The 14,869-nt window shown below is 42.6% G+C and overlaps 1 protein-coding gene across 1 annotated transcript in view; it reads right to left on the bottom strand.

Moving 5' to 3' along the window:
• Window positions 1-971: 971 nt before the first annotated feature.
• gfra2b (GDNF family receptor alpha 2b) overlaps window positions 972-14,869 on the bottom strand; it is a 64,193-nt gene continuing 50,295 nt past the window's right edge. Inside the window, exons 6-10 of the mRNA XM_047569110.1 lie at window positions 11,383-11,492; window positions 10,746-10,886; window positions 8,485-8,669; window positions 3,701-3,748; window positions 972-2,159 (exon numbers count right to left, since the gene is read on the bottom strand). Of these exons, the coding sequence (XP_047425066.1) occupies window positions 2,022-2,159; window positions 3,701-3,748; window positions 8,485-8,669; window positions 10,746-10,886; window positions 11,383-11,492 (622 nt within the window). The 3' untranslated portion in view covers window positions 972-2,021. The remainder of the gene's footprint in view (window positions 2,160-3,700; window positions 3,749-8,484; window positions 8,670-10,745; window positions 10,887-11,382; window positions 11,493-14,869) is intronic.

Here is a 14,869-nt window from a genome sequence, read left to right on the forward strand (position 1 = left end):
TCGTGAACGGGGCATCGATATCGTGGCTCCGCCCCTCAAACCGTACTGATCAGATTCTGGCTACAGAGTTCAAGATGGTGCCGCCCATATCATTCAGTTTGGACCAATGAGAGGAAGTGTTTAGTCCATATTTATATACGGTCTATGTAGAGACGTGTTTAGTCCATATTTATATACGGTCTATGGAGGAGACGTGTTTAGTCCATATTTATATACGGTCTATGGAGGAGACGTGTTTAGTCCATATTTATATACGGTCTATGGAGGAGACGTGTTTAGTCCATATTTATATACGGTCTATGGAGGAGACGTGTTTAGTCCATATTTATATACGGTCTATGTAGAGACGTGTTTAGTCCATATTTATATACGGTCTATGGAGGAGACGTGTTTAGTCCATATTTATATACGGTCTATGGAGGAGATGTGTTTAGTCCATATTTATATACGGTCTATGGAGGAGACGTGTTTAGTCCATATTTATATACGGTCTATGTAGAGACGTGTTTAGTCCATATTTATATACGGTCTATGGAGGAGACGTGTTTAGTCCATATTTATATACGGTCTATGGAGGAGATGTGTTTAGTCCATACTTATATACGGTCTATGGAGGAGACGTGTTTAGTCCATATTTATATACGGTCTATGGAGGAGACGTGTTTAGTCCATATTTATATACAGTCTATAGAGGAGACGTGTTTAGTCCATATTTATATACGGTCTATGGAGGAGACGTGTTTAGTCCATATTTATATACGGTCTATGGAGGAGACGTGTTTAGTCCATATTTATATATGGTCTATGGAGACGTGTTTAGTCCATACTTATATACGGTCTATGGAGGAGATGTGTTTAGTCCATATTTATATACGGTCTATGGAGGAGACGTGTTTAGTCCATATTTATATACAGTCTATGGAGGAGACGTGTTTAGTCCATATTTATATACAGTCTATGGAGGAGACATGTTTAGTCCATATTTATATACAGTCTATGGAGGAGACATGTTTAGTCCATATTTATATATAGTCTATGGAGGAGACATGTTTAGTCCATATTTATATACGGTCTATGGGCTCAAACCTGAAGATGTTAAATCTGAGAACTTAAATCCATCAGGGAGTGAGTGGAATGGCCGAGTTCCTGCTTGATCACGTTTCAGATTCAGATCCTTCGTTTGCTTCCATACACACAGACACATTCAGGCACTCGTGCACAAACACACTCACACACTCACACAACTTTACATTTACAGATGTGAAATATACACTCTTCCACTGAAACTGCGCTGGATGGGATTCTCTTTTTTTTTTCTTCATGTTTCACGTTAAATGTCAAATGAAGTTTGTACAGAATGTCCACAACAAAACTGAGATAAAGACCCGCGATAAGCACACTGACCGGTGTAGGACATGAGTGTCTGAGTCCATGTGGAGACCCTGTTTACCCGGAGGCCTGGGGGGGGGCTGACTGTGTGGAGGGTGTTTGTGCTTCGTAGGGATGTGGTTTAGATTCCAGAGAGAAGTCCAGAGAGTGACTTCCCTCTCTCTCTCTTTAGACTGCTTGTCCATTTGTGTGTTTGTGTGTGTTTGTGTGTGTTTGTGTGTGTGCAGCCGCTGTCCTTGTGTTTTCCAGCCCAGTCGCCTCAGATCCAGTAACTGGAGGGAGAGAGTCCGAGCTGAGCTGCACAGAAAGCTGCAGACACCAAGACATGGAGATGGAAACCAGAACTCTGCAACGACCATAGTCCTCCGTCCTCCTCCATGTTTCTCCTCCTCCTCCTCCATGTTTCTCATCCTCCTCCTCCTCCTCCATGTTTCTCCTCCTCCCCCTTGATGCTGGGTGAGTGTGGTGCAGAGAGTCTGTTAATCTGAACGTCCTCCAGATACTTTTCCTCCTCTGAAAGGTCGTTGTTGATGTTTGTGCGTCTGTTGCTTGACATTTAACTGTATGTGTGCGTGTGTGTGTGTGTGTGTGTGTGATTGTGTGTGATTGTGTGTGTGCGTATGAGTTCACATTTATGAGACGTAGCGCAGAAACGTTGGCAGGACGAACACACACACAGTCATGGAGATGTGGTGGAGGAGGGGGGGTGAGCTGCTGTTCTCGGGACCCGCTGAGTCCTGAGAGTCCATGGACCCCTGGGACAGCAGAGCCTGGACAGGGACAGGGACAGGGACAGGGACAGGGACAGGGGACATTAGAGATCAGTTTACAGTTTACTTAGAACTTGTTGGTCTTTCTGGTTTTTAGGACGTTATGATGAAACGTTTAATTAGCATAATGCGATTAGATAATTATATACACCAGTACCTGTAGATGGTTTATTCTGTTCCATTGTTTACCTTATTATTTATCTTTTACACTTGTTATTTTTCTGCTTCTGTGTGTTTGCTGTTGCACACTGCATTTTCCCCATTGTAGAACAAATAAAGGTTTTCTAATTCTAATAATTCTAATTCTAATAATTCTAATTCTAACAGCATAATCACATACGTCATTTTTGATTATTTTTGGAAAACAAGAAAAAAATAATTTTTAGAATTTGTTTTTATTTATTTTTTTTTATTGACACTATTAACATTTCAGGAATTTAGCCGGAAAATTCAGAAACACTTGAGTCATTGATTTTTTTTGTGGGTGTGTTTTTTTGAAGTTTGCTTTGAAAACCAGCAACAAAAACTGGAAAAGCAACTGTTATTAGAATCAGAATCAGAACCAGAATTAGAATCAGAATCAGAATCAGAATCAGAACCAGAACCAGAATCAGAATACTTCATTCATCCTTTAGGGAAATTGTTTTGTTGGTGCTGCTCTCATAAAGTGACAATTACAAGGAGGCAGAGTAAAATACAACCAGAATACATATGAAGTATATGTATAAACTAAAATTAAATTATGTATTTATTCATAAATAAAAAAAATATATAAATAAAATAAAAAATATTTTAAATATATGAAAAATAATAAAACAATAACATATGATTGGTCAGAGCTTTCTTTTATTCTAGTCTCAAAGCAAAGAGAAACTGCTCCTGCTCTAAACTAAAAGTTTCTCCTTAAATGAAGCAGGAAGTAGCCGACATGTCATCATGTTGAAAGACGCCACGATGACCTTCAGGACGGAGGAGCTTCATCATCTTTAGAGTCTAAGGATGAAGCGACATGTTCGGACTAGAAGGATCCTCCTGATCCTGCAGCTCAGCGGGTTTAATCTGCTGCTGTATTTCACTCACACTGATACACATTAGTTTCTCTTAGAAAGGTTTATGACTCTATGACCACAGGAGCAGAATCATCACGAATTTATTCTGCTTCAATATTTAAAACTTTATCAGCCAGTTATTTCAAAGCAGGTAATAAAACATTCAGCTCCACGAACATTTTATTTTCTGATGAGAAGAAGCTTTATTAAAGACTAACTCCTCCTCCTCCTCTCCTCCCCTCCTCCTCCTCCTCCTCCTCCTCTCTCTCCTCATCATGTAATTAAAAGTTTCCTCTGTTCAGACATTAATGAAAACATCTGGATCATAAAGAGAAAACAAATAAAAAAGAAGAAGAAAGAGAAAGATACTGGAAATAGTTTATGACGAGGAGGAGGAGGAGGAGGAGAAAGGAGAGGAGTAGAAGAAAAAGTGACGAAGAAGGAAGGAAGAAGGAGGAGGAGAAGGAGAAGAAGAAGGAGGAAGCTGCTCACCTCCTCACACTCAAAGTCGTCGGAGGAGACGCACTTCTGTCCTCCATCCTGTAAAACAAGAAGCATGTGATCAGATCGACTCCTCGTTTACTCTGCTTCATTAACGAGAGATTTACTGCCCTCCGTCACCACGGCAACACCTCCTTCCTTATCTCCCTCTATCCTTACCTCAGTCTTCCTTCCTTCTCCTTCCATCCTTCCTTCTTTCCTTCCTTCGTTCTCTAAAATAACGTCTGAAGTAAACGGTGAGATGATCAGGTTTCTTCTTCTTCTGTGGTATTAAAACCGCAGTAAAAGGCCTGTTTGGTGTAAACCTGCCTGGATACTGAAGCTGAACTAGAGCTGGTTTTAGAGGCTGAATATGTTTAAACCCAGCTCAGAGTCGTCTGGTGTCTCCTTTCTTCACTATCATTTAAAAGCTCGGCAGTAATGACGACGCTCACACACATTTATTTCCGTCTTCCATCATCGTCTCTTTGTGAGCGCTTCATTAGCATATCTCCTCCTGTTGCCTGGGTGGGAGAGCCAATCAGATCTTATCGGCCGACGAGGAGGGAAAATATCCTTTATATGGACGGAGGCGCGGTGGAGAGCGACCCTGAGCCGGATCATTATCACCTCCCACGAGTCATGCACATGCAAATCCACAAATATGCATCTGTGTGCAAACACACAACTCTGTTCATGGAGATCATCAGAGCGAGCAGATAGAGGCTGTTACCGCGGTAACCTCCTCCGACACCTCTGCAGGTCTGAAAACTGGCTGCTCAGCAAAGCTCACAGGGAGATGACGGCTCTTTAGGAAAATGATACAAGTCACAAAACAAATTCACACAAGTCAGAGAACAGCCTGCGAGCGGCGGAAGCAGCATCCACAGAGACACACATCCTCCTCCAGCTTATCTGGATCTGTCTGTCTCTCTGGCAGGTGTAACTCCATCTGTGGCCGCGGAGGCTTCACATTCTCCAGGTATTTAGAGCTGAGAGCTCTGCTTCTTTAACGTGGAGCGACGTGACTCTCCGGTTATTTTTATTCTGGAGTCTGTGTCAAATAAATGCAGCGCTCAGCAACTTATCTGCTTCAAACGCATCAAGTCGGGTCTTTCAAAAAACTTTTTTACACACCAAGATATAAAGTTTTATCAAGCAAGAAAAAGGCTGATGAAATGTCTGATCAGATATTGATCTAAGTTTAGAGTTTGCATCGTGCATTCAGCGTCCTAACTGCTGCAAAAAACCTCTGATCTATAATAACACATTAGACATTAAAATACAAAGAAGACTCACATTGTTCTGTTGTAACGAAGGCTGGGTTTTAAAAGAGTAGATTTTCAGATTCAAATTGATCTTGATTGAAAAGATCTGATTTAAATGTTTAAATCCAGCTCAGACCAATGAGGACGGTAGATTTGGTCTGACATAATAAATAAACTCTCTAAATGAAGTGGAATCAGGTCGAACCCTGAATGAATATCCACTAATAAAGGAAAAGATCATGTTAAGTCTTGGTTTCCTGTCCGTTGTTACTTCCTGTGTTTTTCCTCTCTTGATTGGTTGATTGGTTTCACCTGTGTCTCCTCATTCCTCTGGTGTCTTTATGTAGCTCTGCCTCTCCCTTTGTTCTCTGTTCTGTTGTTCTCGTCTTCCTTCCATGTTCTTATCCTGTGGTTTTGGACTTTCCTGTCGCTTCTGCAGCGTTTTAAGTTGGAGTTTGTTTTCATTTTCATAAATACACAGGATAAGACGTTACAATGCTTGTGCCACGATCTGAGGCAAAACACATTTAGAAGCCCAGTCCCACCTAAAGCTGACCAGCAGGCTAGCAGTTAGCTACCAGCTAGCAACCAACAAGAAGACACCAGCTAACTAGCCTAGCCAACAGCAGCAGATAAGAAGTGATGAAACATGCAACTACACTTCAATCTCCGCCCCTCTGCCAAGATTAGTAAAACACCAGAAGACACCAGCTAAGTAGCCTAGCCAACAGCATTGGGCAGTATGCGGCACATCATTAGGGTTTTCAAGTGGGCACCTCCCCTCACCGATGTTTCTAGGCCCGAGACACCTCAAGAAGGTTTAACAGTGAGCTCCAGCGTCCTTGACTTTCAACCGAGAGATTAGCTTAGCCTTACTGCTAACTACCATCTACTAGGACTACTCAGCTAGCCTTACCTTTAGCATGCTCCCCAGCTAGCATGTTTCCTCCTTAGCTCCGGCCACTCACTTCGTCGCTTTGCTGCGAGGGTCATGTTCTTTACTGCGACCCTCTGTTCTTTACTGCAACCTTCTGTTCTTTACTGTGACCCTCTGTTCTTTACTGCGACCTTCTGTTCTTTACTGCGACCCTCTGTTCTTTACTGTGACCCTCTGTTCTTTACTGCGACCTTCTGTTCTTTACTGTGACCCTCTGTTCTTTACTGCGACCCTCCGTTCTTTACTGCGACCCTCTATTATTTACTGTGACCCTCTGTTCTTTACTGTGACCCTCTGTTCTTTACTGCGACCTTCTGTTCTTTACTGCGACCCTCTGTTCTTTACTGCGACCCTCTGTTCTTTACTGTGACCCTCTGTTCTTTCCCGTGAATGCCGAGCTCACACAGGAGAACAATGGAACGAATCCACAGCAGCCGTCCTCCACTTTTACCACACGGGCGCTCCATGAAACGTAGGTTCCACTTAGTTCCTCACTCTGACTCAGTTTGTACAATAACCCATATTTATATAACTCATGTTCACTTTCTTTTCTTATGCTTGTACATATTTCTTTATATATTTATTGGACTCTGGACTCACCATGTGTAATAATTTAATGCTGTGCAATACCCCCCATACTTAATGTTATTATAGAGCACAGACTCAGAACACATGTTCACTTATAGTGGTACATATATTTTTATACATATATATTTTAAATTGTAATTGCCGATTTGTTCCAACATATTCTAATTGCCTACATTGCTCTTTGTTCTGAACACTTTGAGTAGGATCTGCTGTAATGAAAGTGATTCTGATTTGAGGGTCACAGCCTGTTTTGTCTCAGGTTAATGTGCAGTGTGTGTCTGTACTGAACGTAGTGAGGTGGAGCTGAACCTGAATTTGGTTTGTGGAAAGGCACAAATAACGTGTTGATTTTTTCTTTTTGTTTTTGAAAAAAGTTTGACCTGGAGATTATTCTCTCATGTTAGCATTAATCTGTTAGCATCCGTTAGCTTGGTAATTCAGGCTATTGTCCATTGTTAGTGGTTAAATGGTCTCGTTTTTATATAGAGCTTTTCTACCTATTGGTACTAAATCATCATCTCAGTCACATTCAGCCTGAATCACGTCTATCAGTTGCATTTATTACAAAGCATCAACCAATACTGTCTATGCATCCAGAATTATTATGTGGATCATTAAACAATACTTATTTTTACACTTACATGAGTGTTACTCTTTTTGTGAATACAAACACTGGATGCTTTGCTGCAGTAGAACCAGGTTCTGTTCAGGTTCTGGGTCGTTGCTGCACAAACAGACAGAAATAATTTCATATGTTCTGCTCAGTCTGGTGTTAGTCTCTGGTCTCGCCTCCATCCTTGTCTTGAATAAAACAACTGGTTTCTGTCTCGGAAACATCTGCAGCGGCTCAGTCGTGACATGAAGGGAAGCTATCCGGATAAAACCTCCCAGCTGGATACAGACAGAGACACTGGCTCCAGACAAAGACGTCTGCAGGCTGGACATAAAGAGAAGCGCCATCGACCCTGAGGCTGAGATCAGACATCACAACGATGAGCTGCAGCTCCACACACAGACGTTTAATCCAACGCTTTAGAAACACGGCTGATGCCCATGAGAAGAAACACGCGTCTTAAAAGTGATTAACAGGAAACACAGGAAAGCTCCAGTAAAGAAGCTCCAGGAACATTCACCATCACTAGTTTCTGATTCTGAAAGTCGTCCTCTGCAGAGTTCAACTAAACCTAAAGTCCCAGGACGTCTCCAAATATATACATGTCCCTTTAATAGGTTTCACACCTGGAGGACATTAAGGATCATGACGAGGTCCAGGTCCAGGTCCAGGTCCAGGTCCAGGTGAGTATTAGGTCATCATCAGACTCTAGTCATGTGATAACAACCTAAACTCTCCACCAGACACTTAGAGGTGGATGTTGGCAGAAACATGAAATGTTTCTGTTTCTCTGGGAAAGTTCCTGAGATGAAAATGCAGGAAAACCTCCGGGAACCATTGACTTGCATGTTTTTATTTCTTCATTTGTTTTACTAAAGCTTTGTTGATCCCTCCATCCGCCCCGACCAGGAGCCTCAGCTGCTCTGTTCCTCACAGCATCATCCAGCCTCCACCAGAGGTTCTGATACTGGGAGGAACGTCCAACTTCTATAAACCATGTTTGCTTGTGTGTGTGTGTATTATACTATAGTTGATTTACAGCAGATACCTGAAGACGTCCAGCTCCAGGACACAGAGACAAAACATGATTCAACATTTCACAGAGACGTTTCATTTGGAGACTTGCCCTTTAGTTTCAATGTACAGTTAGAAGATTGTTACACAAATAACAAAACGTATTGGAACAGAAGTCGATAGCTGGACTGGATTACAGCTAATAAAACCACAACTAATAAAAACTAAACATTCCTCAACAGACGAGGCTGATTACAGCTGACGTCACTACCAGCTGGAGGTAAATGAGTGAGTTCAGATTGAAGCTGCTCCACTTCCTCCATCGCCTCATTCTCTGATGAAAAGGTAAAACCTCCACTGACGTGTTTAAACTCACCTGCAGGTTGGCACACGTGGAGAACATACAAGCGCTGTCCATGGGTTTGATGGCGTTCCCGTGCAGAGAGGGGGCGGGTTTAGAGAGGACGGGGGGCGGGGCCGGGGGCAGGAAGGTGGAGGCCGGCTCGGTCACGAGGAGAGTTCCTCCCTCTGAGCCGTAACCGAACGACTGGATGGCATTTTCTAAAAGAGAGGAGGAGGAGGAGGAGGAGCAGGAGGAGGAGAAGGAGGAGGAGAAGGAGGAGAAGGAGGAGGAAGAGGAGAGGAGGAGGAGGAAGAGGAGGAGCAGGAGGAGGAGGAGGAGGAGGAGGAGGAAGAGGAGGAGCAGGAGGAGGAGGAGAAGGAGGAGGAGGAGGTCAGAGGGAGCGACATCAACATTAGAGCTCCTCCAGCTTCGACTCCATTTGTTTGTATAATGTCACCAGATTTATTTCATCCAGTGTTTTTGATTTGTTGCATCAGGTGGTTTTAAATAACTTGTTTCCAGCTGAAAGATAATCATCCACTAATTATTCGGAGGCTCAGACCTGTCGGAGTTAAATCCTGGTGGAGACTGTTTATTTGACCGGGTGGGTTTGACGCATGAGTTTATACTTGGGTCAGTCTCTCATCCAACAGCAGTTTTAGTTAAGACGTCAGTTAACATCATCAGCTACTGATCACATTTATGTATCATATGTAGATATGTAAATGTATTACATTTAATAATGAATAAATAAATAAATAAATAATGCAACCCTGCAAAATTCCTGACTGTGGAATAAATATTATTTATTAAATATTCTTTATAATTATTCTTTTTTGCATCTATTCTAGTCTTACATAACTAGTGTCTGGGTGTCTGCAGGTATGTGAATATGTTCTAACACATTAAACTAAGATTATTCATGACGTTATTGATTCATCAGTTAATTAATCAGTTAAATGTGAACATTCACATACAGAAACATGTGAGCAGCTTCCTGAATGTGGTTCCTTATAGAAACCTCAGCACCGTCTCTGTCAGACAACGAACTCTTTAAATGTCCGTGTTGGTTGTTTTCTAGAGAGAATGACTCAGTGAATAATCATGTGTTCGTTCTGCAGCATTCAGTGACATCACATGACAGTATTAATGCTGATATTAATGTTAATAATAAAGACGGAGACATGCAGGGGAATTCAACAATAATTCTTCTATGACTCTTTCATTGTCACGTGTCTTGATGCGTCAGGTAATAAAATCCTCAGGTTGGATAGAGAATCAATGAGTTGATTAATGAGCCGATAGGAAACGGATCGATATTAATAACAGAGTCGTTCCAGACAAACTGCCATGTCTTATTATCTGAGAGATAACTCGTCTTTAAGTTTTATTCTCTCATCTACACACACAGTTTCTACTGCGTTTTTTCTGCTTTAATGTTCACTAGTCTTAATCTAATCTAATCTAATCTAATCTAATCTAATCTAATCTAATCTAATCTAATCTAATCTAATCTGATCTTGTTTTATTTTTATTTTTTTATTTTTATAACGTCCAGCTAAATGTCTGCAGGTACGTGAACATTTTCTAACATTAAACTTAGATTATTCGTCAGTTTATTGATTCATGAGTTAATTAATGAACTCAATCAGCTGATTGACAGAAAACAAATCAATAATTATTCCTCAAGTGTGAACATGATCAGTTTTTTTTTTTCTGCCGTGACAATCGACCGACAGAATCGATCAACTGCTCTTAATTAATGGAGCAGAAAACCTGCAGAGCAGTGACCTCGCTGGGATTCATGAGTGGGAGGAAGGTGTTGGACCTGAGGTCTCTGTGGACGGCGTCACACTCCAAGTCTGACCTGGTCTGGTCTGGTCTAGTCTGGTCTAGTCTTATATAACTTAGAGCTGAATGGTGTGTTCTCCTCAGGAATGTTGCTTCTAACACATTAAACTAAGATTATTCATGAGTTCATTGATTCATCAGTTAACGAATGAACTATTTGATTGACAGACAATGAACTTGTGATTATACGTAAATGGATTAAACCTTCAGAGCAGTGACCTCGTTGTGATTGGAGGGCTGTGTATCAGACCTCCTGTCAAGTCAGTCATGAGTGGACAAACTTGGACTCAAACTAACGCTGTGGACTGTGAAGCTGTGAAGGAAAACTTTTGTAAATTAAATTTGAATAGTGTTTCTAGTTTTAGTTAAAATAAACATCCCCACGTTCACCCTCCCTGTGCAGGACGGAGACCTCGCCGTGGGTGGTGTGTGGGAGCACTCACTGAGGCAGGTGTTGTGGGTGAAGTCTCGGTGGAAGGCGTCACACTCCTGCTCCTGGTGGCCGGCGGCCCTGCAGCTGCACCACAGGCCGATGGTGATGTTGGAGGGGCTGTTGTCGCTGTAGTTGGGCGTCACATCTGAGCCTGATGTGGACACAGGGAAGGACAACGGAAGGACAACGGAAGGACAATGAGCCGGGAAGAAGGTGGACAGGATCTGTTTCCCTTTAAGGAACCATATGTGATAACGTGGTTCCTGGTTCCTCTCAGTGAGGTTTAGTGTCATGTGGTTTTCATTCAGCCAATCAAAGAAGATCCAGGAAACATTGTCAGGTCTAATCAGGGTCTAATGTGGTCTACAAGGTCCCCCCTCTGAACTGGTTTATTAGGAACCATGAAGAAGAACAAGTGTCCTAATGTTTCTGATGTGATGATGTTGATGATGTTCTAATGTGACAAACACATGTTTACATTAGTTTAAGGACCAGGAACCAGATATGAGACCAGGAACCAGATATGAGACCAGGAACCAGGAACCAGATATGAGACATTCATTCGTCTGGATTTAACTCTGGAACATTAGAAAACTCTCTACAAACAGGTGCTGATGGTGGTTTGGGTGTGTGTCCGTCAAACCCACCGATGAGGCCGACGTAAGACATGAGGCAGCCGTGGTAGTTGTCATGAGGACAACTGGTGACGCTGTGAGACGTCATCTGGCAGTTCATGTGGAAATCAGCGAGTCGAGACCTGGGACACGACAAAGACAAGACACAACAAAAGACTCAGTCTGTAAATGGACAGCAGCGCCACCATGAGGGAGGGAGGAAGGAAGGAAGGATGTGTTGAAGGAAGGAAGGAAGGAAGGAAGGGAGGATGGAAGGAAGGATGTGGTGAAAGAAAGAAGGAAGGAAGGAAGGACAGATCCTCGTCCTCTGTCCTTGAACGTCGTAGTTTCCATCCAGATTTGACACAAACACAAACAGAAACTGATGAGACTCTGGAGACGTTTGGTTTCTTCTTCTTCTTTAAAGCAGAAATGAAACGTTTCTTCTGAGTTCTGTCTCAGCGGCTGCAGAGCTGTGCTGATATTTACAGTAAAATAAACTGAAATGTAAATTCTGAGTCTTCGCTGGTTGCTTCATTAAATCACAGCAGCAGAAGAAGATCTCATTAAAATCTCAAACCTGTTTGAGCACATTACAGCTGTTTGTTTGCTCTGACTCCAGTGACATGTCCTGAACGCTGCACACTGTCCCTGTACAGTATATATGTATATGTGTGTATGTGTGTATGTACGTCCAGCATTAGGACGCTGTAATGAGCGTCCTCGTCCTCCAGGAAGGGACCTGGAAGTAACGCAGAGTGAACAGATGCACAGAGAGACTCCCCTGAGAGCTGCAAAGCCGTGTGGAAATAAGAGGCTGATTCACGGCGGAGTTTTGGAGATTATCTGCATCTCCAGCGAGCGTGTCCTGCACGATCCACTACATCATGCATATGTTAATGCACAACAAGGCTGTCACAGACAATAACTGGAGAGATGCTGAGCTTAATCTACCACTTGTCCTAGTTCTGTGTTTCCCCGTCCTTCCTCTCCCTCTCTGCTTCCACTGCGCTGCCTCCTTCCTCCTTCTATCCTGATGAACGTGATAATATGCGTGAGAGCGAGGGGGATCACAAACGTCTCATCGTGTTTCCTCGGAGTTTTAGGGACTGAGGACATTTCAGGTTCAGTGTTTATTTGTCCTCATGAAGACACGATAGCGTGGAACATGTCTGACTGCATCACCACGTTACATGTATGACCACAGTGACGATGTTTGACAGCTGGTCCTGAGTTTGACTTTCACACAGAGGTCAGAGTTTGTGTCTTTGCAGAACATGAGATTAAACCATCAGAGTTTAAGATGAAACCTTTAAATATTCTACTGATGTTTTTACTGGGTCTGTCAAAGTTAACTCGTTAACGTTAATTAATTAATTAATCATCATCATGATTAATGTGATTAATGAAGCATCTGCAGCAGAACGACTGTGAACGTGTCTCAGTTTGTCCAAGTAGCGTTAGCGTTAGCACCAGCTGATCCGGTAGTGACAGGCAGCAGAACCAACCCATAAAGATGGAAGACGCTTGCACGTTCCATTCCACCAGCACGTTGGTCCTCTCCATGGGACATTTGAGGACAAAGACACCAAGAGGGACCAGTGGAGACACATAAAGTATCATCACACTCTGCAGGAAGGAGTTTTCTTTCCAGCTTCAAACAGCACATGAACCAAGCCAAGCATACGTTAGTCGGGGATTCTGCTAGCACTTGGGCTAACGCGGCTAACAGCTGGAGACAAACCATCACCACATTAAGTCCCCCCCCCCAAATGATGTCATTGACCCAGCAGATCATTGCTGGAGCAGAATCAGGTCCCTAAGGAGACACTGGGGACTGGTCCCAGATTCAGCTTCAAATAAGGAGAATCAGATTCAGAAGATCTTCCTCACGACCAAGGAGCCGTAATAACCAATGATGAGGGGACTTTTATGTGTGTAATCTATGCTTTTTAGGGGGCAGGGGACAGAAAAGAGTGTGTTGCAGCTCGTATGTTTCTATTTCATGTAACGTTAAGAGTTTAGTGCTAGCAGCAACCACTCACATAACTCTCCACATTAAATCTGAAATGTACATCTGAAAACTTTTCTTCCTCTGGATCACGTTACGATCACATTTTATCTTATGTCGTTGCTGCAGCAGTTCTGTAAAACAGTTTTTTTTTTTTTTATCAAATCTTCCAAATCTCCATCCTCCATCACTACTCACTATGACTCTGATACTATGTTTTGATTGGCCGAGGTCAAAGAGTGGGTGTGTCTTCCCTTGACACAGTCCTGGCCAGTCACAGGTGAGCAGAGTCATGACAGCAGCCTCCTGATTGGTTCATCATTCTTCTTCTTTTTCCTCCTTGAGGGCAACAGTGTGTAATACCGTATTCCACCACTCTTTATAGGGGGCGCTGTTTTACACATCGTAAAACGCTCAATAATTGTAGAAATAAGGAAGAAGCGACAGTAGCTATTAAAAGGAGGCAGCTCCAGAGATGAAAACAGAGGAAGTATGACTTCCCCCGGCCTCCAGGACAAAACACCAGTGGTGATCTGTGAGCGCTGTAAGGACTCGTCTGAGTTTGGCAGCGACATGAAATTTATCAGTCTGACCTGACTCATATTCATTATTTAGAGACAACAGTGGAAGTGGAAGTGGGAGCAGTGTCCTCTGAAGCGTATGTGTCCTGAGTCATCCTGCCAACAGTGTCAGTCCTGGACCAAAGACACACTCCTAATACACACCGACAACACACGCACACATACACACACACTGTGTACACCACGCTGGTCCTCACAGAGATGGACAGACAAACAGACACACACTCCTGTGGTGACACCTTCACCCTTGGCTTGTCGGGGCAGATCGGGGGTGGGGGGTGAGGGGGTGAGGGGGTGACTCAGACGGCCCCACGGTCCTGTTTGTGTTTGGCAGCTTTTTATTTCAAAGAAACACCAGGAGACGGTTTCAGCGCCGGAGCGTTTGCATCCATCAGCTGTTTCTACCCGTCAGTCATTTGTCCTCACGCGGTTTATTTATTTTAACAACTTAAATAACAGATTGAAACTGAATTCCCATAAGATTAAATTCTTGCACTGTGTACCCCAAATCATAGGTGTACGACCCCTAGGGGTCCGCGGAGGTACTGCAGGGGGGCGCAAAATGTTTGGTTGATCAGACATTTTTTATATATTTTTAAAATTTTGCCACATAACTTTGCCCCACAAATTTAAATTTCTTTAAATACACGTTAACATAAATCAAACATATTTCAGTAAAGGGATAAACGGAGGCCTTCTCTACTGCTGCACATGTTTGAAATAAAAAAAATGAACCTGTGTATTATTTGAATAACTTAATACTGAATAAAAAATGCAATAATTTCCCTGGCCCTCGCAAAATAATAATGTATATTTATAAATAGCACTGGGCTATAGAACACATATAGAAGATATTAGTGTCTATATATTAGTGTGGTGCATTTGTACCATTAAAGGACAAAGGTGTCCTACTAATCACTGACATATC

The sequence above is a fragment of the Mugil cephalus genome, chromosome 19 (assembly GCF_022458985.1).
Source record: "Mugil cephalus isolate CIBA_MC_2020 chromosome 19, CIBA_Mcephalus_1.1, whole genome shotgun sequence".
NCBI classification, from domain to species: Eukaryota; Metazoa; Chordata; class Actinopteri; order Mugiliformes; family Mugilidae; genus Mugil; species Mugil cephalus.